Source organism: Mus musculus, chromosome 14 (assembly GCF_000001635.26).
Source record: "Mus musculus strain C57BL/6J chromosome 14, GRCm38.p6 C57BL/6J".
Classification (NCBI taxonomy): Eukaryota; Metazoa; Chordata; class Mammalia; order Rodentia; family Muridae; genus Mus; species Mus musculus.
The window spans coordinates 23,482,489-23,502,188 of NC_000080.6; the positions used below are offsets into that span (position 1 = coordinate 23,482,489).

At 41.9% G+C, this 19,700-nt stretch overlaps 1 protein-coding gene across 55 annotated transcripts in view; it reads right to left on the minus strand.

Annotated features, from left to right (window-relative positions):
* Positions 1 to 19,700, minus strand: part of Kcnma1 (potassium large conductance calcium-activated channel, subfamily M, alpha member 1) — a 712,823-nt gene that overhangs the window by 190,201 nt on the left and 502,922 nt on the right. For 54 of the 55 annotated variants that reach the window (XM_017315884.2, XM_017315873.2, XM_017315871.2 and 51 more), the window contains 2 exons: positions 18,637 to 18,706; positions 12,051 to 12,206 (listed from right to left, as the gene is read on the minus strand). In XM_017315884.2, the coding sequence (XP_017171373.1) occupies positions 12,051 to 12,206; positions 18,637 to 18,706 (226 nt within the window). The remainder of the gene's footprint in view (positions 1 to 12,050; positions 12,207 to 18,636; positions 18,707 to 19,700) is intronic. The other variant, NM_001253373.1, reaches the window with a different exon arrangement.

The window sequence follows — 19,700 nt, forward strand, 5'->3', positions numbered from 1 at the left end:
GACACTAATAATTGCAGGGCTCATCTATATAATGAAGACATAAGATGGGTAATGTTTATGTGCACAAATATTGAAAGTGGGTATACAGCCTCACGTTTATAAACTGCATTAACCAATCAATTAATGAAATAACTTTCAAGACAGTGTCCAAATAACCTCAAATAAAAGAGTAGAGAAGAACATGAAGACACAGTAATCAATCATAATGCAATCAATAAAATAGTGAGAACAAATCCAAATAAATTGATTTTTCTAAGTCATAATAAAACAGATTAATACAACCCATGGATTAACAAAAATTCATAGAGTAGACTTTTAAAACTGACCTACCTATGGGAGGGTATAAAAGGAAATAACTTAGAATTTAATGACATCGTTGCATTCAAATGAGACCAAAAGGGAACAGCTATGCATTTGAGGGGTAAGGGAATACTTCAGCAGAGGGGGTAGACATTTTCTTAACAAAACACTGCAAATAAAAGGTTTAGAACCTATAGAAACAAATATCTGAAGTAGTCTTCAAAACAAAATTAACAAGAATAAATGGAGATGAAATTTCCTCAGGAAGCAGTAAGTCCATCAATAGTAGAAATGTTCCCAGATTAAGTACCCCTAGTCCAAAGAACTCCAACGTGCTCCAAATTCTGAAAAATTTGTACCACTGACATGACATCCCAAGGAAAAAAAAAAAGAAAACCTTCCTCCCTGAAACTCTTTCATGTGCAGAATCCTTTGAGAACTGTATGCCTTTGGGGCATATGTGTAAAATACATAGTGAATGTAAGTGAATTCCGTGGTGTGGTTTGAATCTTACCACCAAGATAGCTCAGTATGCCTATACAAATATTCGAAAATCTGGAAAAAATGTGGGCGGGCTCTTCTGACTCCACAGTGGAAATGAAGCAACACACTTTTAAATGAACCATGGCCCAAACTATAGTAGGCTGAGTCCGTATCTGTATTAGTTTTCTCATGGCTGGGACAAAAATCCTGGCTAAGACAACTTTTAAAAGAAGACATTGACTTGGGCTCACAGTTTGAGGGGATATAAATTGTATAGGCACTCAGAGTAATGGTTTGGCAGTTTCTTTTACAGTTAAACAGAAATTTGTCCTTATAAAACAGCAATCCTACTTCTATGTATTTATTCACACAAGCTTCCATACACATATTTATTACAACTTTTATTGACCCCTCCCACCACCACACTCAAGAAACTAGAAGCAGCTAATTGCTGTGCCTGTTTCATGAATGAACTGATGAACAAATTTTGGTACAGCCATAAAAATGCCATATCATCCAGTAGTCAGAAGGAATGGAGTCTTGATATCTGCAACAACATAGGGGGAGCTTTACAAAAAAAAAAAAAAAAAAAAGACTCTGAAAGAAAAGAAGCTTATTGCTAGTAGTTCCATAAGACTCACCAGAAAACATGGAACTATAGTGAAAGAGAATGGAGCCCAGACCCTCAGAGGGCTTAGAGGGAATGTAGGGCTTGGAAACTATTCTTTATTCTATAGTGAGGTGATATATGGCCCTACGCGTATGTGTTAAAATATGTGGCACTGGATGTGGATGGGAACAGTCATTCTTGAACCTTCCTGGGACCACAACTTAAGGATTAAGAACAGCCAGAGAAATGCTGGATTTAGCAAGCAGATTTTTATTTATTTCACAGCTTTACCCTCTACACCGCAAATTGTTTGAGTCACTTGAATTCATTTTTTCTATGATCACAAGAGGTTGGAGAGGATTAAGGTTGGATGTATATTTTCTTCTAGAAAATACTCTTTTTGCTTTTGTTACACTACTTAGCCCTCTGGCTCTGGCTTCCCCTTCTCTGACATCTTCAATGTGCTGGAAACCTCCTCTACTGCACTCTGATGCCCTCACCCTCCCTTTAGATGGTCAAGACTGGGCTATTTAATCTTCCTTTCACCTCACCCTCTAAAAAAGCATATTACCAAACTCCTTCTGTATTTGGTTAAAGCACTTGACTTAAGCAGAAAATCATTTGATATGAGAAGGTGTCATAATCTCAGAAAACATACATTCCTGGGTCATTTTCACACTAAGGATCACATAGAAAAGGGGGAAGAACAGGAGTTTCCTACCTTATTTTGAAGTTGTATTTATGTGTGTATGTGTGTGGGTGCATGCATGCCAGCCTGTACATACACATCCAAGTGTAGTGCCCACAGAGGGTATCTGATACCCTGATACTGGAGGTACAGACAAGTTCTGAGCTGCCTCATATAGGTGCTAGAAACTGAATCCACGTCCTCTGTAAGAGCAGCATGTTCTCTTAAATGCTATACTGTCTCTCTGGCTTGGAAAACTATTTCAGTTTTTATACTGCAATACTTTGACCAAGTTGATAGAAAATCTAGGGTACTACCTTTGCAAAGATTACAAAGTAGGTTCTGTTTTTAGAAGCTATTGATATCAATGTATATGAAAGTTTGAAGTGTTTGAAGTTGAGAAAGCAGTATATACCAGTAGATAGAGCCATGAGCTAGCATCGTGTGGTAAACTGGCTCTACCAATCCCCAACCACCTGGACAGGCCAAAATAAGAATCTTTAGTAACTTCTTGCTCTCAAAGAATGACAGATGCCATTCATTTTGTTTTGGTCAGAGATCGTAGCTTCTTTGCCCTTATGAAAATTTCCAGGTGCATTAAAAAAAGCATACTTATTCTCTGGTCAAATAAAAATTAATTTCAATAAAAATGTTTGCCTTGCCTAGAGGGATGGCTTGCTCAGAGTTTAAAAGCACTCGATGCTCTTGCAAAGGGCCATTTCTAGCACCCATATTGGGAAGTTCACAACTACTTGTAAGGCCAACTCCAGGAGATCTAATACCCTCCTTTGTCTAACTAGCCTCTGCAGGCACTGTATGCATGTAGTTAAAAACACAGACCATCAGATGCACACACAAACATATTTAAAAACCAAAAAAGAAAGAAAATAGATAATTAAAGAAAAAAATGTAAAACTTACAACCCCAAAAGGGCTATGAAAACTGAGCGGATTCACATAATCTAAAGTCCAAGACAAAATACCCATCATATTGATTCAATGGCAACTCCTGGGTCTGTACTCCTGCAAGCAGAGTAGTTGCCGGAAAGTTTGAAACTCTTCCTCACTGCTTTGCATGGTATGGCTGTACTACTAAGCAGCAGAGTTAAGTGAATCTGAAGTTATATTCTGTGTTTCTTGCTTGAATTATTACAGTGATGTGGAAGGAGGAGGAGGAGAAAGAACAGGAAGAGGAGGAGAGGAGGAGGCAGCTGGAAGAACATGGAAGCCAGGTGAAGCCTGTGGTGTCTAGGTGCACATAGGAACATATGCAATCTGTTAATAGTTTCTGAAAAGGCCCAGTTTAATATCAACAGGCTTGATCAAGGAGACAGTCTTCATTTCATATCAGTGACAACATCCTGGCAGATGATAGGGGCCAGAGAGAGCCACAGTTTCTCCTGGGTTGTCACATTAAGTCTTGACTGTTGTGGCTTTTGTGGCTCCACACTCTCTGAGCATGGACTCAGTGTGTGTTATGTAATCTTTCTGCCCTGCCTTCCCCTTTGTTCCGTCGATGCCAAGAGCTAAATAAAAGAATCCATATGCGATTACAGCTATAAAACCAAAAGGAAAATATTAGATGAAAATATAACATTTTGGGGTTTCTAAGTTTGTTTTACCTTTAATGCTAGGCAGACAGTTTACACAAATCATTTTGCTGCAAAGTAAAGAGTAATGAGTTAAATGTGTTCCCTGTCACCATCAATCATGTAGGTTTGCCTTTGACTGACCGAGCACATAAGACACATGAAATAACTTTCTAATCGTGTTAGAGGGAGGGGGTAGAGGAAGATGGAGAGCGAGCTGAATCTTCTTGATTTTATTCAGAAGTTCCAGTGACATTTTCTGGCAATCTTCTTACATGCTGCACGGCCTTCTCTTTGCTAATAATGTTTGCCTTGAGAATTTGTAAAGGTCTGAGAACTCTTTAATTCAATGTTCTAGAAATTACCAAGGCCATAGGGGAATGGAATCCCTGTTAATAGCTCATGGCTTCCTTCTCTCTTTACTTGAAATAGTTTGCATGGAAGCTATTCAACTTTAAGTTGGGTATGAGAGATCGTGGGCAGAGATGGTGATGCTGGAGGGGGCAACATCTTGTGGCGAGGCCTCTGATCTAGAGAGACTAAAGTAGGAAGGAAAAGAAAAAAGGATACATGATGGTGTTGGCCCAAATGGGATACTGAGATTTAGTAAATGTACTGCAATTTCAGGGTGTTTATTTTGATTTGTGAATTTAAACAACACAGTGACTATATTTTCTGGCAGTCAAGATGGTTTCTAACCAAATCTAAGCAGCTTCTTTGCAAGCCTTGCCAAGATTAGAAAGCTTTGCATCTCAAGCTTCTACGCTGAGAGGAAGCTCTTTAATTGGGCCAATGAACCACATACAGTAGCAGAGGAAGACATTTCAGAACCCAAATCATACCAAATTGTAAGTCCCTGTTAGTCTGGGCCCCACACCCAGCTATCTAAAACACAGACTGGCTAGGCTAAGCTGAAATCCATTCATTCATTCATTCATTCATTCATTCATCCATCCATACATCCATACATTCATACATCAATGCATTCAAGATGTATTTACAAAGGTCCCTGCAAGTAGCTCTGGCTTCCCAGTACCTCCATTTAATGAAGGAAAAGAGAAATAAACAAGAAAAAATACCATCTTGGAAGAGTTGACAAATGGACAAAGCCAAGAGAATGAAGGAGACCTGTGTGTATGGATTGTACGGGCCAGAGTGATGGAAATTTTTTAAATTAAATTCTACTATGTTACCACATGGAAATCTTATTACCCTAGGGAGAGAAGAATATCTACATCTTTCCTAGAGAACAGAGAGACATGAGATATCTGCTCTCTAAGAAGCCAGCAGAGCCCCAGAAAATGTTCTAGACTTAGTTTCTTCTTGATTGTCCTACAATTTCCCAGAGAAGCAATTGAATTATCAATTGCCCCTTAATAGATAGTGTCCTGTTGGGGATGCTGGCACATCCTGTAATCTTAGCACTCAGAAAGTAGAAGCAGAAGATCATGAGTTTTAGGCTATACTAACCTAAATTATATAGTAAGACCCTATCTCAAAAACAGACAGACAGACAGATAGACAGACAACAACAAAAGAGAGAGAGAGAGAGAGACAGAGACAGAGACAGAGACAGAGACAGAGACAGAGAGAGGGAGAAGGAGGGAAGGAGGGAAAGAGGGAAGAAAGGAAGGAAGGAAGGAAGGAAGGAAGGAAGGAAGGAAGGAAGGAAGGAAGGAAGGAAAAAGAAAGGAAAAAGAAAACCACACAGGCATGGCAGATGGCCTATATGTACAAGGTCTTAGGTTAAGAGCCAAAGTACAGAGTTGAAGAGATGGCCCACTGACTGACTGCTCTTCCTGAGTTCAATTCCCAGAAACCACATAGTGGTGACTCACAACCATCTTTAATGAGATCAGATTCCCTCTTCTGGTGTGTTTAGAGAGAGAAATAGGTACTCATATACATAAAATAACCCTTAAAAAAAAAGATCCAAAGTACCAAAAAGAAAAAAAGAGGTGATATACAAACTTTATAGATAAGAGGAGTTTAATATTGTGGAATGTAAAATTTCCAAAGATGATTCAGAAACCATGCCAATTCTCTGACTTAGAAAATAAGTAAGGATTTTTATGGTACCAATAATGTTCTATTTCTTAATTTGTACCATGGATACATGGGAGTGTTGTGATGATGATTAATGTTTAACAAATTAAACATTTATTATAAATGCCCTTTTCTGTTTGTGTATTATAAATAAAAGTTTGTTTATAACCCTTTCATAAAAAAACAATCTGATGTTTTTAAAGATAGCCTTGCTGAAAGTTGTTATTTTGAGCAAAGGCAGAAGGGTTTGGTAGAAATCAAACATCTACTTATAAGAAGAACATTCTAGATAGAGGGAACCCAGCAAGTATAAATCCTAACACAATAAAGGGAATGTGAGGGACACAAGGTACAGGACAGTGCTTGGTACACTGGGGTCAACGAGATCACAGGAACCTGACTGCTTAGTACCTGGTAGCCAAACTTTGGTTTTGAGCCAATTGGATGATGTCGTAGATTTATGCAAAAGGTTGACATGATCTCATTCATGTTTGGGAACATTGTTTGTGAAAACAAGCTAAATCTAGACTTGAGAATCAAGAAGGCTGGTAGCCACAGAAAACATGGTGGTTCTTTGGATCTATCAGTAGGAATGAAATTGGTGGCAAGTACTCAGACTCTTCACCTACTTCCAGGTCCAATCAGGGTGCCAGGGTGAATTGAATATGGTATTTGAGGAAGGTTGGGATGGGGAGCCAAAGATAACCCTAAAGGATAGTATTGGGAAGGATGGCATTACCAGTTGTGGATGGTGACTTGGGACAGGGCAGGCTCACAGGCAAGAACAGGGACTAGCTTCTGGAAATGCCAAATCTGAGAGGAGATATAGCATTCAAATGGGAATGCTGCATGACAGTTGCACCAATATTGCTGAGTTGTGGTTGGAGGCATAAATCTGTGAGCATATCTGTCTATTTAAATGATATTAAAATATTAGATATTCCCAAAGAAGCAAGAGTAACTCCATTGGTAACTGTGATGACATCCCATTCTTATGAAGCCACTTTTACTTTGACTGGCATCACCCATGGGTAGCAGAGCCAACAACATTTATTTATCATGATCGATCGTCTCTGCAGGTTTCAGTTCCAAGACAAAGAAGTCTTTACCATTGTCTCCTTGATGCCTTATCAGTTGCAACTCTGGTCTGACTAGAGATCCTGACAGTCCCCACACTCCCACAAGAGGATGAGCATGCTGACCTAGAAATGGGCTGTCAAATTTATGCCCAACAAGAAATAAGAGTAGGTTGGTGTGATAGATAGTTTTGTTAACTTGACTGGGTCATAATGTTCCCAGATATTTGATTATTGTTCTAAACAAAGCTTTGAAGGTATTTCTGGATGCAATTAATATTTTTGAGGTATCAGAATAAGGGAGATTATGTTCCTTCTGTGGGTGGGTCATATCCAGACCATCAGAAGCGGTAATGAAACACAAACTAGGAGTCATTAGAAATCTGTTCTCTCTGCCTTAACTAGGACTGAAATCTATACTCAGTCGCCTTTTTCTCAGGGATTCAAACTTATCGACACCATCCCTGTGGCTCTCCAGCAGCTCAGTGCAGGCATTGTAAGAAAGCTTCCATGCCAAGTGAATCAACCTGTTCTAATCTAATCCCTTGATTACAGACAGAGAGATGATAGAGGCATGCAGTGATTAATGATGGGTACACATCTGAAGAAGTCTCTAGTGGGAAATTTCATCATGCAAACATCAAAGTATGTATGTATTCAAACCATAAGAAGAATAGACATCACTACATGATATGGGACTCCTACCATATAGGTAGTCTGCCAGTGATTGAAATACCATTATATGACACATGATTACATGTACATATGTACACATTCACACATCACATACAGAGTTGGTTTGGTTTTTCCAGATAGCCCTACTCCTTAATCCAGTCCTCCTGAGAGCCCAGGTCATTCTTGATCTTGTCACAGTCTAACCTAAGTGAACTTCTCACCTGTCTGATGCAATGACTCTGACCCTTACAGATCTAGCCAGAGAGAAAGGTAAACAAGACTTATTGGCAAGAGCATGTAAATATGTGTCCATACATTTCCCATCAGAATAGAAGCTTCCTGAATCTTACTAGTGATTCCAAGCCATAAGCTGTGTGTTGCGGGAAATACAGTTGGGATATATGTGCCTCTGGAATCTCTAGTGAATCAATGGTTTCCATAAAATGAAGCCAAGAAACTAAAGCTACATAGTAAGGTGGCTTTACTTGCTAAGGAATCATCTCATCCTTTATTTCATTTTGGTGGCCTTGGGGACAAATTTGGGAGTGATATCTAGGGTTTGTCAATTCTAAGCTACCTGACTGTTCCTTTTATACTGCATACTGTCTGCCACTATAAAGTGACGCTAGTGACAGTGCCATGTATATGTAGGGCACTAGAAGAGTAAAAATAATATAGACACAATATTAATTTCAAGGCTTTAAAAGTAGATAGAAATCAGTATATTTGGACAATTATTCAAAGGTCTTTATATTTTCAGCTCTTAAAACAGATTATTTTTAAACACAAACTTGTACAAACACAAAGCAGCGCATACATATAACCCAAACTAAAGATACTAAAATGATTCACTTTAGTCGGGCATGGCTGTGATAAAATATCATGATCAAGACAACTAATAAAAGGGAGCATTTATTTGGTTTACATTGTCAGAGGGAAAGTCCATTACGGTGGAGAGGCATGGCAACCATGGCAACCAGAGCTGGAAGCTGAGAGATCACATCTTAAACTGTGACCATGGAACAGAGTTGGCAAATCAGAAGGAGCCGAGTCTACGAACTCTCAAAGCCCATTCCCCAGTGCCATACTTCCTCTAGCATGGCGGCATCTCAAATAGTGTCACCAACTGGGGACCAAGTGTTCAACTATCCAAGCACATAGAGGACATATTCTCATTTAAGCCACCACACTAACATTACATATTTTCTCCATTCTCACCATTGGCTTCCTGACAAAGAATTTGCAAATTACATGCAATGCTACATGGTGTACTCTCTCACTCGTGTGTGTGTGTGTGTGTGTGTGTGTGTGTGTGTGTGTGTGTGTAAAATGAAAAAAAAAAATCAGCATAGTTTGTTTCTTCCAGTAAGAATAATAGCTCAATTCATAAAATGGAAGGTCAAGGCCCATCATGAAACTCTTCAGGCAGAAGAGGAAGTTAAAACTGAACAGACTAAAAACAACAACCCCCTCCCCCAAATCAGTGCTCTCAATGTGTGGCCTACGTATTGAGGGCTAAGGTGATGGCAGACAGGCTAAACAAGTCTATTGTCCTGGTCTTTCCAGAAGACATTAAGGAGACTCTCCCTGAAATCCGAGAGGCCAGTGAAAGGAGATCAGAGAGTAGGGAGTAAACAGGATGTCCCAGGCCAGGAGATAAGTCACAGGCACCAGAACATCTGCTGGCTCTGAGTAATGGACATCAAGGGTGACAATAAATTTGTGCTGGAAAAAAAAAATGTGCTTAGCTTGCCTTGCAAACAGCCACAGAGCTATAGAACCCCTGGGTACCAACTTAGGCCTCTTTCAGAAAAGTATTGGATGTGTAGTTAGTATGGATTTATAAATGCCAGCGCATCCTAACAGTAGGGGAAACACACTGATGCATAAATGGACTGGATTAAGGATTAACAGCCATGAGGGGGGAAACAAAAAGCCAAAAATGTCTACAGTAATAACCAAAGCCATAGAATCCATCGCTCCTAAAAAGGTAAATTCCAAACTATTCAGGTCAATTCAGAGGTGACATATCTAAATGAGGACGAGGTTTTAGAAGGTAATGGGTTATGGGGCCCCTAGGTTCAGGTCCTTGAGAGTGACTGGTACAGGGAAAAGCAATTATTCACATGTATTTTTTTCTCATCTTCAATCTAGGCCCTGTTTGTGTATCCTATATTCCAGTCGTATCCCTTTCTTCTGCTAAACCTTACTATCTTTAGTTTTGGTCTTGGACTTTTGGTCCCATACATAATAACAGGCTCCTATGATAACTGCGGCGCTTCTGCCTGTGACACTTCTACATGGTTAGAGTCTTGTTTATCTTACTCCTTTAGCAGAAGCAAAGTATAATATTTCCTGTAGAACTAGGAAACAAACACAACCTGCCCAGAGCAAGGGAGAAGGCGAATCCACATCTCCCTTTGGCTTCTAGAAACTCTAAGTGGTCCCAAAGGATAAAGTGCTGCCAAAACCGGGTCGTGTGGAAGTGTTGAGGAGTTCTCTACCACAGGATGTGGGGGTATTGGGGAAGGAAGTGATTTCTGTAAACAAGAATCCATTTACATATTCTCTTCTCCACCTACACTCATCCCAAACAAAAACATGCAAACGCTTTGCAATAATATAGAAAACACACGAAGGAGTATGATTTTCCCCAGGTCCTCGGGTGGTTCTAGGACTGAGGGAGAGGCATACACACATGACAACAGAGAATGGTGAATGCATCAAATAAGACTGGCCCTACTCCAAATGTTAAAATATAGGAAAGGAAGGCATGTTATTGTAGGCTATGCCTTTGGCAAAGTCTAACGAAAGACCACCTCCATGTCAAAAGGTCATATCCAAAAAGCTGCCTCCAAACATGGAAGAGCTGGCCCTGGACAGAAATAATGCAGTCATGTAACCCTGGGAGGCAAATGTGTTTCCACTTATACCAGGGCCCAGTTCAGCCTCTCCCACAGGCTCTTCCTAAATAGTAACTTGGCAATGGGATTAGCGGAGCTGGAAGGAACGTCCTTGGCTTTAGAGGTGAGGCCTGTCAGGGTCCTGAGGAAAGTCAGGCAGAAGTTGTCCCTGCTGGTAATAACACTGTAGAATCAGTGTCATATCCATTTTATTAATTTTCTTGACAGGCAGATCTAGTTACCATGCAGGCACCACAAAATCAAAACATACGCATGTCAAGTGGCCCCATCTGTGGTGGGGCTCTGCCAAGGCCCATGTCACATCAACACAAGGAAGGCAGAATCCAGTCCCTCTGACCATGTGCTGGGTCCTGTGAGCAAACCTCTGCTGGAAGAAAACCACCAGGGCTCCACAGAAAGAGCCAGCGCGGTTCTCCTGGTGACAGTTCGTTATCCTAGGTCTGGCCTCCTTGGATTGAACAGACAAGTCCTGGGAGACACATGGCTACATCTGGCTTTGGTGTCCCATCGCTAAACACAGCCACACAGACCTCCCTGTGACTCCCATTTCGCCTGCATTCAGTTTCATCTATGCAGGACACAAAGAGACTGGATTAAAGAAGACATCTAGAGGCACGCAGTAACTTTATTTGTAACTGCGTTTGAACTTGAAGTTCTGTTGAGCTGAGGACTATGGGCACGGAGTAAGCATGAGAGAATGTATTTTCAATCAAGTTGTCGTTCACTATGAACGCTGCTACAAAGATGACAAGCAGGGTCCAACAGGAGTTATTCTCTAAGTCATACTATGAGAACTACAGTGCCAATTACTATTGGTTAAGCAATGCCAATGGCATTGATACAAAAGTAAAGATCTAACAGTCACATTCTAGCTCTAAGTAACACAATTCACCAATGTAGTATGCCACCTTGACTGCCTAAACCCACACTCCAGAAAATTTGCTTGGTCAGGTACCTAGATGCAGAGGCACTCAAGGCCCTGGGTCCTAGAGAACTGGATAGGTTCATTCTCTTCCCCCTACTAGTTGGTCCAGCAGCCATCTGGAGACTGGGAGTGGCTGCCCAGAGAGCTCTGACATGGAGATGAACACATCCAGACTGCACGTCTCTTGGGGTAAAGACTCAGTTCATCTTTTCTTTCTCCATTCAAATAGCCACGGCATGTCAGCCTTACTGGCCTCCTTGATTGTGCAGAAGTAAATAAATGAATTATGTTGTTGGGGTTTGGGCTTCGGCACAAACACATGGTCTGCATTTATCCACACAGTGAGAGGTCCACCAGCCACTTGATATAAAAGAGGAAAATGATAATTCTTTTCTTTAGGCACTCTGGTGCCATATGGAATGTATATAAATCATATTTTTGTTTTAACAGCGGAGGCTTTGTTGATAGATAAACATGTGGTTTATCTAAAAAAAAAGAGAGAGAGAGAGAGGATTGTGCTTTGAACAATCATTTAATGGCCACGGATGTGCCAAATAAAAATAAAAACATAATTTTGAAAGGAGCTGGCCTCTTTCCCAAATCTGTAACAAGGAATTTCTTCTCAACCAGAGAAGTTAAAGCCCGTCGTTCTGTTTTGAGTTTAAGCTGTGCTGTACTCAACCCCACGACAAATGGAATCCTAGGCTAATGTGCTCTAATAAGACAAGACGTTACCTTTATGAATGACCTCATAGAGAAGAGATTGGCAAGCATTGTGGAGAGGCCTTGAGCCAGACAGCTCTGGGCTATGAAACCCAACTTGAGCTCTGCAAGGCATATTGCGTCATCACCCTCTTTCCAGTTCCAGCTGGGGATGTTGAGCAGATGGGCCTGTGGGAATAACAAGAGGTATGAGACCCTGTTCTGCTCCATGTCTGAGTGTCTGAAATCTCTTCTTGGAATTGCTGCATAGTCCAAAAACACCGGGTCATCCAAACTTTTCCTTTCTTCCCTCTTCCTGGGTCTAAGGACTGTTCTATTCTTCTGGTTCATCAGACTTGGGCTTCTTGGCAACATTGCTTCTACACTCACCAGGCCCACATCCTCCTCTCAAGTTTGCTGTTTAGCCAGATTCACCCCAGAGGGGATTTTTCTCTTGTGAGACACACCAGCCCCCAGCATTAAGAAGTCAAGTTAGCTTGTTTTTAAAGTGGCTCTCAAGTATCTCAGATTGCCAGATGCCTGTGTGTCTGTGTGCTCTTGCATTTTTTTCCTGCCTTCTCAATAATCTAGATTAGGGATGTCCCAAACTTGAGTGGGTTTCTGCATACCCTGCAATGTGTACAAAAACTACAGGTTGCTAGCCCCCACCATCCTAAGTTTCTAACTGAGTAGATCTGGGGTAGAGTTGGAGAACCTGTACCTCTACATGTGAGAGGAAATGCTGCTTCCCTGGAGGCCACTGTGCAGCAAAGATAAAGACATCCTACAATCTCTCTCAGATGGACTCTCTTATGGCAAAATTAGGTCAGAGCCCAACTCCCAGGCCCTGAGGTGTGCTCACACAATTATTTGCCAGTGGCATGCAGTGGAGAGTTGTACATGGCAGAGTGAGGGAAAAAACTGAAATTCGGGAAGTTCTCTAGTGTTTGGGGATTTACAAATAACAATAATAAGAGAAGAGAGTTAGAAGATCTAGATGTCAGGGTCAACACTTACATTCAAAAATATTGACTATATAGGTTTGAAACAAGAAGATGGATCTAAGAGAGTGTATGAGAGAGAGAGAGAGAGAGAGAGAGAGAGAGAGAGAGAGAGAGAGAGAGAGAGAGAAGGAGAGAGCAGGGCGCAGCAGTTAAGTGTATAGTTAACTCAAACCTCTATTAGAGGCCATGGGATACAAGACACAGAAAGCCAAAGCTTGCTTGTTATAGTCTCCAGAGCAAAGGGAAACGACTCTTTATTCTATAAGAATAGGCCATGTTCATTCCACAGGATTTGATCCAGTTTTAACAGTCAAACTTGAAGAGCAAAGTGACCAATTGAATAATGGCCAGAGAGCAATGAGGAGGACAAGAGGAGATAAGTGTTCTGGAAAAGATCTCTTGAGAAACAGTAAAACAATCCAGAAATGCTCAAGATACAGAGGGACATCCTTGGGGACATAGGCTGGTCATCACATCTGGATGCCTCAAGTCCTGCTATGTCATGATTAGCTTCACATCTAGGACTTTCCTGATATATATTAAAAGGAAGCAAAGGGGTTTGGCTTGTCTGACAAAGGAACTTTCTATGGATGAAATATGTCTAATAAATAGAGAATACTACTTTATGGCTAAGACTTAGCATTTTTCCAAAATGCTATAATAAATCATGCTTTACAGAAGAAGTTGACCCAGAGTCTTTCTAAGTACCTGTATAATCCAGGAGTCTATAGCTCTGAAATTATTTCTCCCCACATAGCAGCAAACTGGAGCAGCAAAAGAGTCTTTCCTTCACTTTTGGAACAACAGAAGCCAGTTGCAATAAAAGGATGAATGACTACATTGCAGAAACAAAGAGCAGAGCCCAGACCTCTTTGCTCTGCTTGGAGAAACCCCAGTCTTATGAAATGCCTGCTTGCAAAATCCACCTCTGTGACAGTCTCCAAACCAAGCCAGCAGTGGTCACTGATGGAAGAATGACTGCTTGTTCCCTAACCCGAGTAAAATCGGCCTGTGTGTGGGCCAGAGAGAGTGTGATTTGTGTGGAGCTGAGTACCAGAGGGTCTTCTGCATATCACACACTGAATGTCAACAGATAGCCCCACCCTCTCTCTCATTACTTTCCCTATTCTTCCCTGGCTTACGACGTCAGCTTTTTCATTTTACTTCCTTGGCATAGTATAAAAGACATTCATCTATGTGGAGAATACTCTTATGAGAAGAATGATCAATTACATCCAAGTAATAAACAAGAGATTTGGGTGGTCTGGTCTCTACAAAGACACCACATAGCCTCCATGCCATTTTCAAAGAAACTATGACAACCTTGAACACAGTCTGTCCTATCCCCATGCCTTCCAAAATATGTAGTTCTGACATGTAAGCCGTGGGTCCCTTATGTCCCTTGGGTCCCTTGGGCCCCATGTGGAAAGTCATACTCATTATAAGCTTCTTATGTCTCCTCTCATTGCCATTGTATTTTCTCCAGTCATGCGGTGGCAGGGAGCAGGGATGAAGTGCCAATGACCAAGAGGGAAGGCTATGTGCGGGAAGCCAAGAGTGGATATTGACCCAGGAACTCTAATTTTTTTGTTTTTGGAAACTTCATCCTCTTTTATTTGAGGGAAATTGGCTCTGGTAAAAAAAAAAAAACCCTCAGCATTTCTACCCAGGAATCCAGAGGCAAATTCTTTCTAGCTTGGCAAAGAGAAAAATTAGGTCCAACATTAACCACACCCTCACTCCATTTATGCTGGCGGATCATCCTCCATTTCATGGAGAAGAGCTATGAAAATGTGCTGCTTCAGGAAGGCAGAAGAAATGAATTCTGGTCACATTTCTCTCTCTTGCTATATATTCAGCCTTGGAGAAATACTGTGAAAAATGACAAAGTCTAAGGATGGAACAGCAACAGTACTCTGTATTCTGCATCTCCCGTCAATGTCCACTAAGAGCTTCATCCCTGGGGTGATACTCTCTTAGGAGCAAGTGGAGCCTTTGGGAGGTAGAATTTAATAAAAACTCTTTGGGTCATTGAGAGCATTGCCTTGTAAGAGGCTAACAGGGCACCAATCAGCCCTATCTGTTTGGTCTGATGGATAGGAATCAATCCAGTGCTTTCTATCAATCTCTCCCAGAATGGTGAGTTGCCTCATCACAAGCATAACTAAACAAGGCCAACCCATCAAGGCCCACAGCCTCCAAAAGTTTTATGGCATACATTTGGAAGAGTGACAGAAAGTTGCCCATGAAGATTTGTGCTACCAATCTGACAGAATCTGGAATCATCCAGGAGACAGGCTTCCGGCCATGGCTGTGAAGGATTATCTTTATTCTATTAATTAAGGTTGGAACCCCCACCCACTGTGGGTGGTGCCATTCCCTGGCTGGAATCCTGGTCTGTATAAGTGGATAATGGGATCTGATCTGTGTAATATGACATGACCAGCTACTTCACACTCTCGGTAGTTTGACTTCCCCACTATGATAGATGGAGCCTTGAGCTGTGAGCTGAAACGAAACCCACCTTCATGAAGGGACTTTTGTCAGAGTGTTTCACCACAGATACAGGAAAGTTACAAAGGAACTGGTTAACACGGCTGTGTCCCAAATGCCATCATAGGCAACAAGGATGCTCAAAGAACTAGCATCTGTACTGGGGCTTAGTTTCCAAATCAGAGACAAGAGCCTCTTTGATTAGAGTGCTTTGGGGGAAATGAGAGCTGCATGAACAGGTGAGTTTTTAGAATGAGCACCTTTACCAGCGTCACATCACCATCCCGTGTCTGGAGAGCTCTGAACCATGTACCTCTTCCCTCCGCACTCAGAGATGCCCAGGGTTTGAAAGTTCTCTCTGTGAAATTTAGCCACTGTAAAGAGATCCATTTTGGAGAATACTATCCTTCCCCCAGGAACCCAAGTTTAGTTCTGTGGGCTACTGTCCCATTCACATAGAAGGTAGCAGTTGGCTATACTGTCCTAGCCTGCTGGCTGCTGAGTGACCTTGATTTGTGCTTACCAGAGTTGATAGGCCTAGAATAGAGCTTTGACTCCTGCTAGTCTGAAGTTACACTGGGATGCTAAAATGCACAGATGGCCCAATGAGGACTAAATGAGATAATGGATGTCAAAGCTCTTTTAAAACCATAAAACAGGACTCAAATGTCTGCAATTGTTATGATGACAAACTCAAGGCCAGCAGTTTCCCTGCATCCCTCTGGGCTCTAGAATATCACCCTCATTACATCACAGGGATTTGACAGTGTTTTTATTTCAAGCCTTGTGTCTAACTGTGGGAGCAATTACACCCTCCAGAATATACTCCTGGTGGCATAGTTTTCACACACACACACACACACACACACACACACACACACACACACACACCAGGTCTTTCCCAAGCACGTGTATAAATGGGTGGCATTCTATGTGTTTCTCAGATGGGCACAGAGAAAAGGCCACAAGAAGAAAAAGTTGAAAAAGAAGAAGAGTGTGTGGGAAAGGTGGGTGGGAGGCCCTTAGGAAAATTCAAAGTAATGAAGCGGGGGGGAAGAACTATCTACTCAAAAATCTAAGAATGATCTGAAAAATAAAGGCAAGAGGAATTCTCCCTTTAAAAGGGAGATGCAGAAAGAGAGAAAACTGCCCTGTCTCGAAGTTACTCTATTCCCATATCCTCACTAATCTAACAGTGCTCTGAAAATGACCTTACCTGACCAGAGACCTAAGTAGAGTGGGGTGGTTCTAAATGAGATGCCTTTTAAGGAAATACTCCTGGGTCTGTTGATGTCTGCATCACAGTATCTAAATGGATGGATTGGAGATTCTGTCCAAGATATTTGGGCGGCTGTAGTCATGTGAATACCGACCAGGTACCATCTGGCTCTGAGGCTAGTCATGTTGCTTCCAGTTTGACAAGAACTACACAGCTGAAATACTCCTTAATTTCTTGAAGATGCTACATCAGCACACGTTGGAAAGAGAATAAAAGGAACTGACATCTCTTTCTAAACATACAACATTAATTTTCCTATTCAGTCTAAATTCAGCCAAAAATCTAAACAATCGCTTAAAGCACTCCCACACTAAATGAGATTTCAAGTCACAAATGAAAGAAGGAGTGTTCCTTGCAGCAGGAGCTGTCACCAGTCACAGCCTCACTAATAAAATCCACCTCCACCTACAGAGACTTCAGTCAAGAACTTCTCCAGGTTGATGCCTGTGAATTACTGAGAACTCCTTTATCCTATCCTTGAGTTTTCAGGGACAAACAGGAGATTCACCTTCAGTGCCCACCACCAAACCCACTGGCTGGAGAGTAACAGAATTTCCAATAGAGCCACCTGCCGAGGGCTGGGCAATGGTCGGCACTGGGCAGCAGTTCCAAGCAGTGGGCCAGTTGCTGACAGCAGGACCCACTCAGCAATGGCCTCTGATGGGCCTCCACACAGCAAAATGGGCCAGCACTTGCCAGCAATTAAGAAATAATGGAATGGTGCTGGTGGCATTTGGCAGAGTGGGGTTTTCTCTGGGTCACCTGATGGCTTGTTTTGCACAGAATATGGCCTATAAGATGGGGCATGCTGTCACACATAAACCTGCAGGGAGTTATTTCTGTTCAGTCAGGACACCTGGCCCCAGGTACTGAGAAACCTCCAGTCTCTAAGCTCCATTAAGAAGACAACTGGTATTGTATCAAGTAGAACAAGACGCCATTTTCCTTCCTCCAAAGCTGTCTAGAGAGCTCAACCACAAGCCAGGTGAAGGAGTGCTGCCTTTGGATAAGAGACCTTCACCTCTGATTTAGTGAGAGGAAACTACAGGACAGCAATACTAACTCTCATGTTCATGTTCTTTCTAACCAGCTCTCACTAGAAGCTGTAACACTGGGGAGATTTTTTAAGTATAATCTTTGGATAAACTACTACCTCCCTAAGTATAACTGGAAAGATTCCCATTGTGAATTTGAGGATGATGTCACATTCTGCTTTCTCTACCCAACTTATACTATGTTCCTTCATGTGTGCCTGGTCACACATAGAGAAGTCCTTCGATTCTCTGGTAAAGTCTCTACACCTTCCTTGATCGGTCTCTAAGGACACAAAATCAGATTTTTATCTTCACAGTTAGTTATCCTACCCTTTGAGTAGCAGGAGGAGTGTTAATTATAGAGTAGGTATTCAATAGCTATTGACTGAATGACTGCAGGACATAGAAACGCAAGTTGTTGGAATTTAGGTCTGGACAGGATCTAAGAACATATCAATATTTCTGAGCCACAGGGTTCAATGAAAGAATGAATTAGCACAAGAGGGCAACAAAGGAACTTCCTCCCAATAACCCACCACGAAAACAAAGCAAAGCAAAGCAAAACAAAACAAAACAAAACAAAACAAAAGCAAAACAAAAGAAAGCAAAACAAAACAAAAAGCAAGCTGCTTTCTCTGAAGAGCTATCCTAGGGAGATGGGACATTTTAACTATGGCTTTTCTGCCTCAGGGCATGTGTATGTATGCACTTATGTGAGTATGTGTATGTGAGGCTGTGTGGAGAGGGAGAAGGTGTCGGGACCCAAGCTCTGGGGATGCCTTCAGGTCTGGAAGAGTCTCAGCACCTACCTTGTTGTGATACTGCAGCATCTGAGTGATGATCCTGATCTTTGGGTGGTAGTTTTTGATGGAGATCACTCTGAAAGAGAGAGAGAGAGAGAACCAGACCTGAAGCAGGCTCTGTAACCTGGAGTGTGATGGAAGATTCAGTTAACTAGGTGACTGCAACTAAGGTAGCAACCAGGGCCATCCAGGGGACTTTGGGTACCAGCCCAGGGAGAAAAGTGTTCTCCTCACTGTACCTATTAGTAGCATAAAAAAGAAATGGCAAGGCAGTCACTGGCATATACTCCAGAGACTTCAAATACCAGAGTTAGGCAAAAGTAGTAATGGACCCTGTAACCATACCACGTGATGATGGAAATAGATGATCAGGACTCTAAGGCCAGACTTGACAAGAAAGAGCAAGTTCAAAGCTAGCCTGGGCTCCATGAAACTCTGCCTTAAAAACAAACACACAAACACAAGGGACTCCTGTGTTGCCTGGGAAATGGAGTTGGAGCTTGAATGGACTGGAGATGGGTGCTGTTGATGCTTAGAGACAGGTAATGCAAGCCTAGACCTTAAGCCTCTGGGGATCTACAGTCTCCCAGCACCCAGCTTCTGGTTAACAACTTGAGACAATGTTGACAACTCAAACAGGCCACCTGACAAATGGCTCTGATTATCACAAATCCTTTGGACATTCTCATAATATGACTTTTTAAGCAGTTCTCTTGGAATACGATCAAGGACTCTGCCTTCCACAGCATAATGCTGACTTGACCACTGGTTCAAGTTAACCATTAGCACCCTACAGAGATGGTGATCTGGTGGGAAATCCCCTCTTGTTGCCCTCAGACCTTTACTGAGCCTGGATGACCCCACCAGCCAACCTTCCCTGGCACCACTTCTCCTGTCAATCACACCAGCACAGGGAAGATGTAAGGAGCCCAGAAATGGAAACACCTGGTTTCCAGCACAGCTATTGTGCTAATGAACTGGGTGACCCTCCGGAAATACCCTGGCTCTCTGTTCCTGTCTTCTCATCTGGACATGGGGGGCAACGGTACCTGCATTGTTTACTTCACAGG